At 42.3% G+C, this 15481-nt stretch overlaps 1 protein-coding gene and 1 non-coding gene across 2 annotated transcripts in view; one reads left to right on the forward strand and one right to left on the reverse strand.

Moving 5' to 3' along the window:
• invs (inversin) overlaps positions 1-15481 on the forward strand; it is a 46541-nt gene that overhangs the window by 13360 nt on the left and 17700 nt on the right. Inside the window, exons 10-17 of the mRNA XM_026183965.2 lie at positions 347-502; positions 617-738; positions 2736-2843; positions 2950-3056; positions 3147-3356; positions 5081-5292; positions 6733-7300; positions 8124-8275. Coding sequence (XP_026039750.2) covers positions 347-502; positions 617-738; positions 2736-2843; positions 2950-3056; positions 3147-3356; positions 5081-5292; positions 6733-7300; positions 8124-8275 — 1635 coding nt within the window. The remainder of the gene's footprint in view (positions 1-346; positions 503-616; positions 739-2735; positions 2844-2949; positions 3057-3146; positions 3357-5080; positions 5293-6732; positions 7301-8123; positions 8276-15481) is intronic.
• trnat-ugu (transfer RNA threonine (anticodon UGU)) lies at positions 13935-14007 on the reverse strand. Its single transcript has one exon. It is a non-coding gene; the product is annotated as a tRNA-Thr (tRNA).

The following is a 15481-nucleotide window of genomic DNA, read 5'->3' on the forward strand; positions in this document are numbered from 1 at the left end:
GGTCATTGTTTATGCATGAATTACATGCAACGGTTGAATCATGCTAATTAGACAGTGTGAAGGGCAGTGTAAATGACCGAATCACTTCCATGCACTTGACTCCAGTCTGTACTGTCTGGGGACTGGAGTGAGGGCAAGGTGGGATTTCCACAAGGAGGATTAAGTGCACCACTCCTCATTAAATGTCTCCCCCTGTTTAACCCTTCACTGACCAGGCTTTAGCCACAGCCCAAACAGGAGCATCAGTCAAAGGAGTGATGTGGAGAAAAAGAAGGGACAGACCTGAGGAGTGATTCAGGACATCATGTTTTATCATGTGCATGTGTGTGTGTGTGTGTTTAAACAGCGCTCCATGCGGCCTCCCTGTCAGGCCATGAGAGCACAGTGAAGCTGCTTTTGGAGAAGGGCGCAATGGTTGACTCTCTGGATGTCATGAAACACACACCACTGTTTCGTGCCTGTGAGATGGGACACAGAGATGTCATACTAACACTGATCAAAGGTGAGTGTTCATTAACATATGTTAGTTACACTTTCTCAGTAATTTCGGGAAAGTCTTATTTCCTTTTTCAGTTTTCCTGTGGTCTTTGTAGTCATGCGAATGTTTTGAATAAAGGTTCTGCACGTGTTGACCTGGTGGACGTAGATGGTCACACTGCTCTACACTGGGCAGCTCTAGGAGGGAACGCTGAAGTCTGTCAGATACTGATGGAGAATGGGATAAGTCCCAATGTACAGGTATGCATAAACATATTTCACTAAGGGAGTAGTTGTTTTTAATACTTGGATTAAAATCATTTGCAGGCAACGGGCGTCTAAAGTATAGAAGCCTAGCTAAGCTAAGCTGTCTTAGATTTGAAACAGCAAGTGCTGACTAAAGTGCTTAAGAACAGAATAAATATACAAAACCATTTATACAAAAACAATTAAAACAATGAAAATCACCTCTCACACTGTGGAAAGTGAAAAGAGGTAGGTTTTAAGAAGTGACTTAAAATGGGCAGTGCAGAAGCCTGTCTAATATGCAGTGGCAGCGAATTCCACAACTTAGGTGCTGCCACAGCAAAAGATCTGTTCCCTCTGAGCTTTTGCTGTGCCCTCGCATTATCTAGGAGCAGCTGATCAGCTGACCTGAGCAACCAGCATGGTGAGTGCACATGTAAGAGCTTAGTTAGGGTGGGGTAAGACTATTTAAAGGCTTAAAAACAAACAAAAGAAGCCATAGACATGTTGTGTTTCCTCTCCTATGATGATCCACCAGATGTGCTGCTTGTTTGTCAGTCTCTCCATTAAATAACTTGGTCATTATCCATTTGCAGTGTGAAGTGTGTCTGATCTGTTGACAGCATTTGGCTGAATCTAAGCAAAGAGTACACTCTACTGTTCATCCTGCAACTTCTATCAGCAGCCAGATCATCAATGAACACTAGTGACCCAGTTCCTCTGGATCATACATGCCCATACCATAACATTGCCTCTGCCATGTTTGACAGATGATGTGGTATGCTTTAGATCATGAGTTGTTTCTCTCTTTTTCCAGGCTTTTCTCTTCACATCATTCTAGTACAAGTTCATCTTGCTTTCATCCATCCTAGAATTCTTCCAGACCTGTTTTGGCTCTTTTAGATAGTTTTCTTGCAAAGTGTAATCGGACCTTCTTGTTCGTGAGTGTAACCAATGGTTTGCACCTTGTTGTACACCCTCTGTCTTCATATTCATAAAGGGTGTCTTTCAATTGTGGACTTGGAAAGTGATACTCCTACCTCGTCAAGTGTGTTCTTGATTCAGATAGGTGGTGTAAAGTTGTTTTTCTTAATCCTGGAAATAATCCTCATCACACACTCTAGTTTTAGTTTTTAGTCCTTTTGGTGTTTCACAACATGGCAGCCATGCCAAAATGGGTATCTCTGCAAGTTTGATTTGGTAGAGTGGAACACCAGATGCCCTTCCTGACACAACCCCAAAAGGGATTTTTGTCTCCGACTGCAATCTAACCAGCGACCCTTCAGGTGTCTAATTTATATGTTAACCACTACACCATTCTTTTTAAGAATGTACCAGGTTTCTGATTTGGCTTCTACTAAAGTTTTTGCTATCTGTCTGATAGGTTCATTTTGTTTCAGCCTACTGATAGCCTCCTTCACACACTAGATAACTATAACTGATAAAGTAACCATTAGGATTAAATCGTCCAAATTCAGTTTAAAATTACAGGTTAATAAAAGGTTACAGTGAACATACTAGAGCAGGAGAGGGGATGAAAGGATGTTTTTTTCTTTAATATGAAGCGTGACCACTCACCCTCTACCTCAGCCCTGCAGCAAAATGCAATAAAGTTTAACCAAAGCCAACGTGCTGCTGCAGTAGTGTGTCATATTAAATTGTCATGGTCAATTGGAAACATTTAGTCATAAATTTTTGTTACAGTTACTTCTATTTCATTTAAACTGCTTTCATTTGGTAGTGTTTCACCTGTGTGTTCCGTTCTTTAGAGCAACAGAAACTATCTCTGGTTAATAATCATAAAACAACATTGTTATGGATAATCTAATACAGCACCGAGTGACTTCCTAGTTACATACTGAACATGAATTTTGGATTTTGTCCTCATTAACGACCAAAAACAGTTTGGATTCTCGTGTCCAGCGTAACGCATATGGCTGATCATTGTGAACTTCAAAGCTGTCTATGTCGTAGCTCCAAAACTTCTGATCTGCTGTGTAAACTTTTTGCAGGATCATGCAGGAAGGACTCCACTGCAGTGCGCAGCTTACGGTGGTTACATCACCTGCATGGCTGTTCTCATGGAGAACCACGCTGATCCTAATATACAGGACAAGGAGGTAAGAAATTGCCTGTATTTGCTTGAATACACTTTCATGTCTGACTTTTTTTTGTAAGGTTTAAACATACAACGTTAATGCTGTTTTTTTCTTTATGGGGGTCCAGGGCCGGACCGCTCTCCACTGGTCATGTAACAATGGCTACCTTGACGCTGTGAAACTGCTGCTGGGCTACAATGCCTTTCCCAATCAAATGGAGCACAGTGAGGAGAGGTGAGAACTGAGACCACAATGAAAGCAGCCGAGGTGAAGCTTAAAAAGTAGGAAAATAGATGTATGAATCACACTGTTTATGCTGTGCAGGTACACCCCTCTGGACTATGCTCTGCTGGGGGGGCACAGTGAGGTGACTCAGTTCATGCTGGAGCATGGTGCTCTGTCCATAGCAGCTATCCAGGACATCGCTGCCGCCTCAATCCAGGCGGTCTACAAGGGCTACACTGTCCGCAAGGCCTTCAGGGAGAGAAAGCAGCTCCTCATGCGACACGAGCAACTGCGCAAGGATGCAGCCAAGTGAGAGACACATATAGGGTCATGCCAGAGTTATAGGTATAATGGTAAAGTGAAGGAATTGGCATAACTAGCTTTTATTAACCAGCGTTAACAGAGCCTAGCAGTGATCTCCTTATGGCATCTGACAGTGGACTCATGTCTGTGCTTGTTCTGCTAGGTTTCAGTGCAGCATTTGACACTGTTGACCACAATATTGTATACATGGGTTAGAATGCACAGTATTAAAGAAATACACTGCAGGGGTTTCAATCATATCTGTCTGACGGACTCAAATTTGTTCATGTAGATGGGGAGTCTTCTTCAAACGCAAAGGTTATTGAGGGAGTTCCACAGGGTCCTGTGCTGGGACCAATACTGTTTATATTATTTCCCTTAGAAAGCATTATGAGAAAACATTACATATATTTTCATTGCTATGCAGATGATACCCAGCTATATTTGTCTATGAAGCCAGGTGACACACAGCAACTAGTTAAACTACAAGCATGTCTTAAAGACATAAAGATCTGACCTCTTCACTGGATGGTATAATCTTGCCTTGCAATAACACTTTGAGGAATCTTGGAGTTATTTTTGACCAAGATATGTCCTTCAGTGCGCATATTAAACATACAGGCTTTACTATTGGAATGTATTATTATCGGGCTGTCCTAAAACACCCTGAAAGGATGATCCAGAATGCTGCAGTGAGTGTACTTACATATTTTTCCCATGTTAGCTTCTTGAATCTTTCTACTCATATAATCAATCTGAAATATCAAGCCCCATAGGTATATGTTAAGGATACATGGAGCATGCATCTGCATACCTCTGTTGCATTTCTGTGAAAAGCTGAGGGACACCCAAGTTTATGAATATGATAAATCGAGAATGAGGTGACATAAGATTTTCAAATTGACATCATAGGTCGATCTCCTAAAACTCTTGGATGAGTTAAAATCCGAGTGAGCTTCACCTCAAACTCAGAGGAAAGGAAGTTTTTCCTCCCCTCCGTCGCCGAGTCCTTACTCATAGGGGCTCATCAGACTTCTCTCTCTAACATTGTAGGGTCTTTACCCTACAATATAAACAGGTGTCTGACTGAATTGAATTGAAAATATTATTATTTAGTGAACATTAACACATTTGGTTTGGTTAACATTTGGTTGCCCAGACAAACCCAGAACCACCACACACTTAAGCTGTAATCACTGATTACATGGCTTCATGGTGTTTATATTCATTAGAAGTTACTCACTGACATCCCTCTGTTTGTCTCACACTGTGTCTCGCAAATTACATTTACTTTGCCTTTGAAGCAGTCACACTCTCTCCATATCTATCTTTCTTTCTGTCAGCCCAGCACACACATACGTCTCCTCTCTGTCTGCCTCTTCCGACTCGTTCTTCTTCTGCCATTTGCTCACCAGTCTCATCTTTATTCTCTTAAACAACACTTTTGACAAGTAAATTTGTTTTCAGAGGGCACATTGACTTCAGGTTTTTATGGTAATCCAAGCAGGCAGTTTTATTTAGACATGCCTCTTAAGCAAAGCTTTTTTTCCACATATTACTAATGATAAGCTAATATCCTTATCAGATTATATTCAAGCTGTATAGAAGACGTCCAGGAATGTTCTTAAAAAAAGGTCCAGAGTTAGAAAATAACCAGAAACCTACAATACTGCCTGTACCAAATGACGAGGTTTCTTTTGCATTTTTTGCCTGGTTTTCTTTGTGTTTAGAAAGCGAGAAGAGGAACAGCGGAAGAGAGAAGCCGTGCAGCAAGTTTCAGGGGCCACAGCAGAGAAACGGAGGGTTTCACCCGTGAAAGCAGAGCAAGAAAAGCTGTCCTTAGTGAGCATTATAGAGGACTTATCCTTGAATGATTCGTCTGTGGAAACAAAGAAATCATCCAAAGCTGAACGCACTAAGAGCAAAGAGGAGAGACACAGAGGTACAAAAATACAGAAATCCTCAAATTTAGTCTGAAGTGTAAGTGTTAATGCGCTTACAAGTGAGGACACGCCTGTGCAATATCGCTTTAATAACTAACCATAATCACATCCCTTGTCTTTATTTTGCCCTGTTAAAAAAAACAAACAAGGTGTGAATGCGGGAGTGAATGTGAGTGCGAATGGTTGTCTCTGTCTATGTGTTAGCCCTGCGACGGACTGGCAACCTGTCCAGGGTGTACTCTGCCTCTCACCCTAGGACAGCTGGGATAGGCTCCAGCACCCCCCGCGACCCTAAAAAAGGATAAGCGTCAGTGGATGGATGGATGGATAGATAGATAAAAATATAAACCACACTGCAACAGAAGTCAGTAAAAGTGTTTTATCAGTACTTTGTAAGTCTGCCTTTCTTTTTGATGAGACACTGAATCCTCTTCAGAATGATGGATGTCACTGTTGCATACTTATTTGAGGATATATTCTGCCATTCTCCTGGGACGGTTTTTTCAGCTGGTCTTTGCGGAAAGGATTGTGCTCCTCTGCTTTTCACCTTCATACCTCAAATGTGTTCTGTTAGATTCAAGCCATGCAACACATTTGGCCAGTTTTTACTTTACTTTACACCGATTCTGCCAGTGTGCTTTGGATCTTTGTGATGCAGGAATATTTGGCTCATTTGTTTTGATAATTTTCTGTAATACTTGTTGCCATCATGGAGTCTGATATCATCAAACCACTGCCTTTGAGTTTCCCGCTCAGGTTTGCAGTGAACTTGCTGGACTCCATCGTAGACAGTCCTTTACACTGTCCAAGCTGTCAACAAAGCTTTGACTCCCTTGTGTCTGAATTACTTTCAAAGCTGTGCAGTAGCACGCTGTCTGTGGACAACCACTACACCACACTTCTGATTAGTGATCTTGTGGCTCGTTCTGTTCTTTTCTGCAGCTGCAGCTCAGTCTTTGCTGATTTTTAGTGGCTCACTTATCTTCCCGTGTCCTTTACCATCTTTTTGATGACAATCAGATTTTTTAATTTCACTAAAAAAATTATTTTGTATAATCATGATGCAAATATACAGATATGCACAGCACATCAGATCCAAAATGAGAGAAGTTCCAGTCTTCAAAGCTAATTTCATAAACTCATTCATGCAATTAACTAACTAGAAATCAGAGGTGGACTCAATTTAGTTGGTCAGCAGCCTGTATAGTCAGTTTAGTCTGGAGTATTTAACTCTGTGAAATAATGCATTTTGAATCATTGACTTTAAATTGATATTGCACAGAGGTGTACTTTTAAACACTAATTTTAAACACTTTTTAGGTGTTTAAAATGAACTTTTAATTGAGCAAATGCATTCATCTTGACTAAACAGTACAGACAGTGGTGTTTTATTCATTTACATGATCTTTATTTTTTAATTTCAACTCCACTCCAACCAGTTCACAAAAGCAGGTCCTCTAGAAGAGGTAAAGAAGCTGAACCGCATGATTGTCCTGAAGCTTTGGGCTGCAGTCATGTGAGCAGTGATGCTTCCCCCGATGCTCTGCAGACCACAAGGCTGACAGAACTTCTCTCCCCTTCCGGCTTCAGACCCACACCTCCCTCCATGCCCAAATTCAGGGAACGACTTTTGTCAAACTCACCCAGTCCTTCCACAGTGGTTTCCTCTGTGGACCAAACTGAGGCCGGTAGAAGAGACTGCATGCCTCTAAAAAAGAGTAATGCTCACATGAGCGTGCAGACTGCCCGGGCAATTACCAATGCCCACACCTCTCCACAAAAACACAGACGACATAAGGCGCGTACTTCAGAGAAGGCCACAACCAAAGACCAAACTCGCTCAGCCTCATTAAGAAGGAGTTCATCTGTAGATCACAAAAGCCCCCCAAGAAAGGCTCAATCTGCCGCACACGCACCAATGTCAACACGTGCACACAGGGAGTACAACAAGGAGCATCGCAGGAGGAGGAACGAGGCTGCACGCATCATCCAGCGTGCCTGGAGAAGGCGAGTTTACATTTTTCTCCTTGATCGTGTTTGTGTTTGTACCAGGAGGGTTGGGGGAGATTGGCAGCGCAGTATGATATCATAAGGCACACTTTATTGTCACCTTAGGGAAATTTTTTGTGGACTCAAGTGCCGTCACAGAAGCTGCCTTCACTAAGAGTCAGTAAACATTAAAAGAAAAGAGAAATTAATAAATAGATTTTAAAAAGGGGCCTATCACAACATTCAATACACACATTGCAGATAATCTTAAAAACTGTTATTTAAATGCTTGATCGATGCTGGGACAAATGAATTTTTTTGAAGCGATTCAGACCGCATTTAGCATTCAAAATTTTGGGGCAGTGCCATGTGGCACCCACATGTGCCCCCTTGTGAATACTTTCCCACCCCCGTCTTTAGTCTGGATGCCATGAACAGTGGAGCAGTGGGGGGGAGAGCGTGGGAGAGGGTTGAGACAAGAAGACGTGGGACATAAAGGCTGTAATCTAGAAGTTTCATAGTACTTTAACAAGAGGCTAAAAGTTCAGCCGGGCTGCTCTAATAGCTACCAGAAGCCTCTCGTTGCTTTTCTCTCTGTCTTGCACACACTGCGTTTCTCTTAGTGGATGCCAGTCCACTGCAGGAGGCCCTCTGTTTCTCCTCAGCTTCACAGTTATATTGTGTATATTTTGCCTATTAATTTCCTTGAGTAAACTGTTTACTTTGTTTACGCTTAGTGAAAATTAGTGCGAGGACTTGCCAGCTTTTAAAGCTTTGAACGCTGTTAGAGATGATTTTTATAGAACTGCGTGCATGTGTTTGTGTGGATGTGTGTTTGCAGGTTTTGTGCACGCAGACGGAGGGAGGTAAAAGCCCATGAAGAGGTGGAGTCCAGACATTCAAACTACACCCATAACAGGAAGAAGGTGGAAATCCGAGCTCAACCTGCTAAGCCAACACAGAGTAAGAGCTCTGTGCTCCAAAGCATCTACGGTAAGATCACCAGCATACTGCCCCAAAACTGTTTTTAGTTTCCCGAATCATTCTATTGCTTTATTTACACTCACCAGACACTTTATTAGGCACACCTGCTCATTAATGTAAATATCTAATCAGGCAATCACACACCTGCGATTCAGTGTATTTCGGCTTGTAGATGTGGTCAAGATGACCTGGTTAAGATGAAACTGATCATCAAAATACGGCAGAAAAATTATTTTCTACACTTCACAGGCTGGTCAAACTCTAAGGGCAAAATGAATGAAAAGCCTACTTTTCTATGGATCAGAGAGTTTTAATATCATTGTCACTTGATCAAAACTGTAAGTCAGAGAGGAAACGGTCAGGTAATGAGTGAGAAACAGTGGTGTTATTAAAGATGTTTAAGGAATTGAGCATCTGCCCGTCTTAATTAAAAGTGGTATTAAAAGCAGATGAAGCTACAAATCAAGGTGTATAGAACAGACCGTAAGCAATATCTTATAAACGTTGAATGACAGAAAGATCTTAGTGTTAAAGAAAATGTAGATCTTCTGGGATTTTCCCACACAATCATCTCTGAATGGACTGGAAAAAAAAAAAGACATCCAGTGAGCAGCAGTTCTCTAGTTTGAAATCCCTTATTGATGCCAGAGGTCAGAGGAGTATGGAAGCCCGTTTCTGCCACTAAAAAAAAAAAAAAAGTATCCAAAACTCTAAATTTCGAGTTATCTTTCTCAAAATTTTGACTTATTAATTTGAAATTTTGAGAAAAGTAGCTTGAAATGTTGACTTTTTTCAAAAGTTTGAGTTAATAATCAGTAATCTACATGAATGACGTAATTTCCTTGTTACCCGGAAGCGGAAGCCCTCAGCTACAAATGCTACAGTTAAGCTACCAGTATAACAGCCAGTCATGAATGCACAAATTGCTGATTATTTTCAGCGTAGTGTCACAAATGATGAAATGCTTGTGTTATGAGCTGAATCACATGGTGTTACTATCAGCAAACGTACTCTTGAAAGCGCCAGTTTGTTGCGATCCGGTTTTGAGTGTGCAGTCCACGTAGATTACTGATGGCAGAGATAACTCAAAATATCGAGTTACTTTTCTTAAAATTTCAAGTTAATAAGTCAAAATTTCAAGAAAATAAGTTGAAATTTTGAGTTAATAAGTCGATATTTCGAGTTATGGATACTTTTTTTTTTAGTGGCGGAAACGGGCTTCCATAGAGGAGAATGCCCAGAGGCAACAGTAACTCAGTTAACTACTCATTATAGTCAAGGTATGCAGAAGAGCACCTCTGAGCACACAACATGCCTGGTCCACTGAATCCTGGTTTCTGCTGTGACATTCAGATGGTAGGATCAGAATTTGGCATAAACAGCATGGAAGCACAGGTCCACCCTACCTCATATCACTGGTTCAAGCTGCTCTTGTTTGTGATGTGGGTGATATTTTCTTGACACACTTTGGACCCCTTAGTATCAAATGAGCATCATTTAAATGCTGCAGCTTACCTGAGTGTAGTTGCTGACTGAAATACCCTGAAATAATGACTTTTCAATTTCCAAACATTAAGTTTTAATGTTTCTAGTGGCTGAAAAGCTCAACAAATGCAACACTGTGACCTGTGAGTCTGCCTGAGTGCACACCAAAACACGAAAAACACTTTTTTGGGGAGGAGTGTTGTCATGCGAGCAAAGAGATGATAGGAAATGAGGATGCTGGGAAAGCACTCTTAACAGAAGCAGGCACCTTGCAGTTTGTAAACAAGCAATAATGGCCAAAAGACAGCCATGCTAATAAACATGTTATAGAAATTATCACCTGCAACTTTGCCACATTAGAAACAATGGATATCAAGTGTAGGAAAAGCAGCTTTAATTTTAACTCTAATAGTTGTAGATGAACTCTTGGTGTGCACTGACCCTTTGCAGTTTTAAAGCAGCTCGTGCACGCTGCAACTCCTGAGTTAAATATGCTTATTAGGAATGTTTTTAATTGGCTAAACCTTGAACTCGTGTTCGGTTAAGTTAGCAGAAAATAGTGGCTGAGAAATCAGTGAGTCGGATGTGCAGCATGAATTAAAGCTTTAGCATTTGAAGATTTTGTAAGATTAAAAGAAGAAGAAGTTACAAATCCAGCTGTGTAAGAAACACTGTAAGCGACCCGTGGAAATGTCTGGCTAATGCTTCAATCCACACGCCGGGACGGTATCAGCCTGGTTTCCCGCGTGGAAGCTCTGGTAAGGTTTCGCCCTCACAGACAGGCCTGACCTTCTTAACACATCACCAGGTGATGATGGGAGGACAGACAGAAGCCTTGCTGCGCCAAAACACAGAAGCCCGCACAGCCTCTCTGCTCACGGTCCGATCCGGTCTTCTGACGTTGTTTTCCCCTCCCCCTTCTCGCCTCTCCTCCCTCTCTACCTGACAGTGCTGGCACTGTGAAAAGTTCAGAGCTGTCAGGGGGAATGTCAGACGACTGCGTAGAGCTATCTGCTGAACACACACATTAACAACACCCCCCCTCCCAAACACACACACACACACGAGAGTCATTTTATTACTCCGTCTCTCGTATCTTGAAGTAGACAGATGTATGAACTGTGGACGCTATCACCTGCACGCTTAATTATTATAAACCATTTTTAAAAATAGCTTTCCAACACTCTTATATCTAAAAAATCTGTGTCAGAACAAGATCTTGTTTTCATCACAGATAAAAAAAAATGTATTACTTGTTTAATTTGCTAATATAAAAAACTTATGTGTTTAAATATTATTTTTAACGTCCCAGACAACAAGACTGGTAGTGGTTAATGTATTTCTCTCATACATGAAAGCTCCCCAGTTGAATTGTATGAGTGGACACAAACCCCGCCACAGAGTCCTAGAGCTGGTCTCAACCCTTAGATCTTGTAAAGGAAATTTGTAAAAATCTGTCCTGGAGTCACCTTAGAATAAGTGGGCAAGTGAAACTGCAAACCCCACCCTCCCTAAAGAGTGTACATATGAAAAGTGGAGTAGTAAGCATACAACAAGTGGAGCTCAGTGAGAAAAAAAACTAGATTCTGTCCTGGGCCACTGTGCCGCTCCCTGACCTGTCCTTTAAAACTATGACCTACAAGCCAATAAAATGGGGTTCCAAAGTGATTAACCTGTATTTGGCTGACTTCCAGGTATTTCTTGGAAGGAGTCTACGACTTGCGATTAAAAAAATTGAAACTTTTATGTTAGCCTGCAATTAAATAGGTGGTGATGGCTTTATATTGGTAGATAGTGGTTAGGTCTACTGAGAGCACGAAGGAAACCAAATATGTGAAAGCCTATGTCAAAACAGCGCCTTTCCCACTGCATAGTAGGAGCAATTGCCCTGGCCTATATTAGCAGGGGTCTTCACATTTACTCAGTTTTATGGGCAAGATGTAACAGGACCAAACCTGGCACATTCTCCCCTGTGAAGTGCTATTGGGGACAGTTGTCTTCTTAACAGTCATGTCTAGAGATGGACCGATCCGATATTACGTATCGGTATCGGTCCGATACTGACCTAAATTACTGGATCGGATATCGGAGAAAAATAAAAAATGTAATCCGATCCATTAAATATCACGAAAGCACCTCACAAAACTTGCAACACGCCGTAACTCACCTCAGAACGTTAGCACGTCGGAGCAGTATGCATCACCTGATAGAGCGGCTGTGGCATGCGGGACCTGTGGTGGTCTGGATAGCATTTGGAGCTTCGCTAGCAACCCGGCATTTCATCTCCGACAAAGTTATCCCCGAGAGAAGTAAAGCAAGTGTGTAAGTCCATCTCTGAATGTTTGTAAAGCATTCCTGCGTTAAGCTTAACAAGCGACTGCCTCTCCTGCTGCTACTTCAATCTTGAAACTGCTTAATGATCAGCTGATCGGCTTTTCTGTCGCGAGTCCGTCTCTCTTGTTTGTTTTTGGCCCACTTTGCACCAGAAAGAGGAAACCAGCGGCTGAACAACAGCAGCACGTTTAAGCTTGATAAGCTGTTGTTAGAATTTATTTAATATTACTTTCTACACCAGGATCTTTTTCTACGTAGCTGACGCTGGTAACTGTGCAGGGGCGGATCTAGCAAAGTTTAGCCAGGGGGGCCGATAGGTGGTGAAGAGGGAGCTGAGTGTAAAAGCGAAGCTCTCAATTTACCGGTCGATCTACGTCCCTACCCTCACCTATGGCCACGAGCTGTGGGTAGTGACCGAAAGAACGAGATCGCGGATACAAGCGGCAGAAATGAGCTTCCTCCGAAGGGTGGCTGGCCTCTCCCTTAGAGATAGGGTGAGAAGTTCGGCCATCCGGGAGGGGCTCAGAGTAGAGCCGCTGCACATCGAAAGGAGCCAGCTGAGGTGGTTCGGGCATCTGACAAGGATGCCCCCTGGGCGCCTCCTGGGTGAGGTGTTCCAGGCATGTCCCACCGGGAGGAGGCCCCGGGGCAGACCCAGGACATGCTGGAGAGATTATATCTCTCGGCTGGCCTGGGAACGCCTTGGTATTCCCCCGAATAAGCTGGAGGAGGTGGCTGGGGAGAGGGAGGTCTGTGCCTCTTTGCTTAGGCTGCTGCCCCCGCGACCCGGCCCCGGACAAAGCGGATGAAAATGGATGGATGGAATAGAAGTCAATTACTGTATATAGTGACTATTAAGTCTAATATATATACCCTAGTAAGCTATAGTACTTTTTTCCTTTGGGAAGGTACCATCTGTGCAGTCTGCAATTTTGTTGAGGAAAGATGTTGAATCTATTTAATATTTCTTGAAAAATAATTGATTTCTGTGCATTTTTTTTCACACTGCATCAAATTAAGGTTGATTACGTCGATTAAGCATCATGAGGTGGAGCGTGAGGGGTGGTTCCCTATTTTTTATTTATTTATTTTTGTTGTTGCTGGGAGTTGGAACCCTATTAGTTAGGTTGCTTAATATTTACGCTAAGTACTCTTTAAAATACCAGAATAGGGAGGATGGTGTAGGTTTAAGTTTATTAGATTGATCAGTATTGCTGAACTATGAAATATTTTTTTTTGCATACAGGTATAACAGAATAGCTTTAGTGTAGTTGTTGTTTTAAACTTGAGTATGAACTTATACAAAATGCAGCAAGATATTTAAAAAAACAGTTTTGTTGATTAAAAAACACTATATCGGATTCATATCGGTATCGGCAGATATCCAAATTTATGATATCGGTATCGGTATCGGACATAAAAAAGTGGTATCGTGCCATCTCTAGTCATGTCTGGCAATCTGGGAGTTAATATTTCTAAGCACAAAATACTAACTAAATCGCTATTTCTCTCATAGTGAAACACAAAATGAATGCTATGAAAGAGAGCTTCAGGTTATGTTTTTATCCCTGGTTCTCTGAGTAGCATGAGCGAGTGTCTCACCGAACCAACCTCTTTGCTAGGGAAGTGAGGAAGAGGTGGGCTTTTTTGAATTACATCTGACGCTATGTCAGCCTATTATATAGGAAGGCCTATATAACATGGGCATCATTTAGCTAACAGTAAAGGCTGTTGATCCAAATCGTGGCAAGCTGTGGCGAGTTGATCTGAATAGGTTCTAATGGAAAAGGGGCTTATGTGTCCACCTAAAGGAGGACGGGGGGGTATGTACAGGACAAAAACATTTACTAGGCCCCAGCGAGATTTGAACTCGCGACCCCTGGTTTACAAGACCAGTGCTCTAACCACTGAGCTATAGGGCCTTTGCTGAAGTAACACCCATGGATACACTACATATAGACAATCAGACCATTGCACAAGCATGGGTGTGAACTGAACTTGATCAACCAGTTAAAGGAGTGCTCTTACAAGGGTGTTTTGTAAAATGCACCTTGGCAGCAGTGGCCCTGCTCATGGAAAAGGCTTTCGGTTAGTCACATATTCGACGACAGGCTGGTGGCAGCCCCCAACTACCAGGGGGTGGCTTGTCAGTGAAATGCTCTTATACACCACCCGGGGAATTTGGGCTTTCAGATAAACGTGGAAGAGAGTAGTCTAAGGAGCTTGGAAAGAAAAGCGTCTGGACTTCTTTAAGTTGCTTGAAGATGTTTCACCTCTCATCCAAATGGTGGAGAGTCCCAGATTTAAACCCAGTGGGTCCCCCAAAGAGGGACAAAGGACCCCCTGATGATCCTCTACCTAGTAAAAGAGAGTACATTGAGACCATCTACTTTCATAGGGCTCAGGTCTAGACTTCTCCGGGTGAGAGCATTTCTATCTTAAGGCCATACAGCCATCCCTAGCACAGTTTCACAGAGGCAACACAAGTTAGCCTCAAACAGTGCAAGAGGCTGCTAGGCCTGATAGCTTAGCAGCTGTAGCTTCCTCTGTAGTGACGATGCCACTGGACATGAGACTTCACAGGTGGGAGCTTCTTCCCTGTGATGTACTACTGGGGACAGTTGTCTTCTTAACAGGCATGTCTGGCAATCCGGGAATTAGTATTTGTCCCCCTAGTGTGACACAAAATGCAAAACATAACCCCGGTTCTAAAGTAGTACTCGTCAGGCTAGGACTCCGCAGTCTATTTACACCTACAGACCAGTGGACACTCTTTCAATGATGAGGATGTACACATCCTGGACAGGTAGGAATGCTGGTTTGAACGGAGAGTCAAGGAGGCCACTTACTAGGGGTGCAACGATACACAAAATTCACGGTTCGGTTCGATACTTTGGTGTCACGGTTCGATATTTTTTCGATACAAAAAAAAAAGTTCATGCCTTTTTAACTTGTCATTTATTAAATTTTCACGGCACATTCCGCACCACATCTCTGTGCGTTCATCATTTGTTTGAAGCCAGCTCACCTCCTGCAACTACTTTTCCGAGAATACGTGCTTCTTTTGTGGTTCGGACTCCTTTTGACATTTCTTTGGAGGTGGAGGAACATCACAGTAATTGCTTAAAGGAGCTTCTTCGACATCTTTAAGAGTTCTAAACAAATGTCTGTCCTCCTCCTGAAAATCTTATGTACGCAAACACGCGTTGCAACTTCTTATCTTGTGCGCGTTTTTTATTTTGACAGCGAATGCGCACCTGCAGACCACTTATGTGCAGCCCTGGTTATTTAGCTTGTCATATTGCAGCCACAGAAATTCTTTGTCCATGAAACCATAAAGCTGCACTTTCTTTTTGCCTTATAGTCTGATTTGTCATAACTTTTCCGTTTTGTGGT

This window comes from Astatotilapia calliptera, chromosome 11 (assembly GCF_964374335.1).
Source record: "Astatotilapia calliptera chromosome 11, fAstCal68.1, whole genome shotgun sequence".
NCBI classification, from domain to species: Eukaryota; Metazoa; Chordata; class Actinopteri; order Cichliformes; family Cichlidae; genus Astatotilapia; species Astatotilapia calliptera.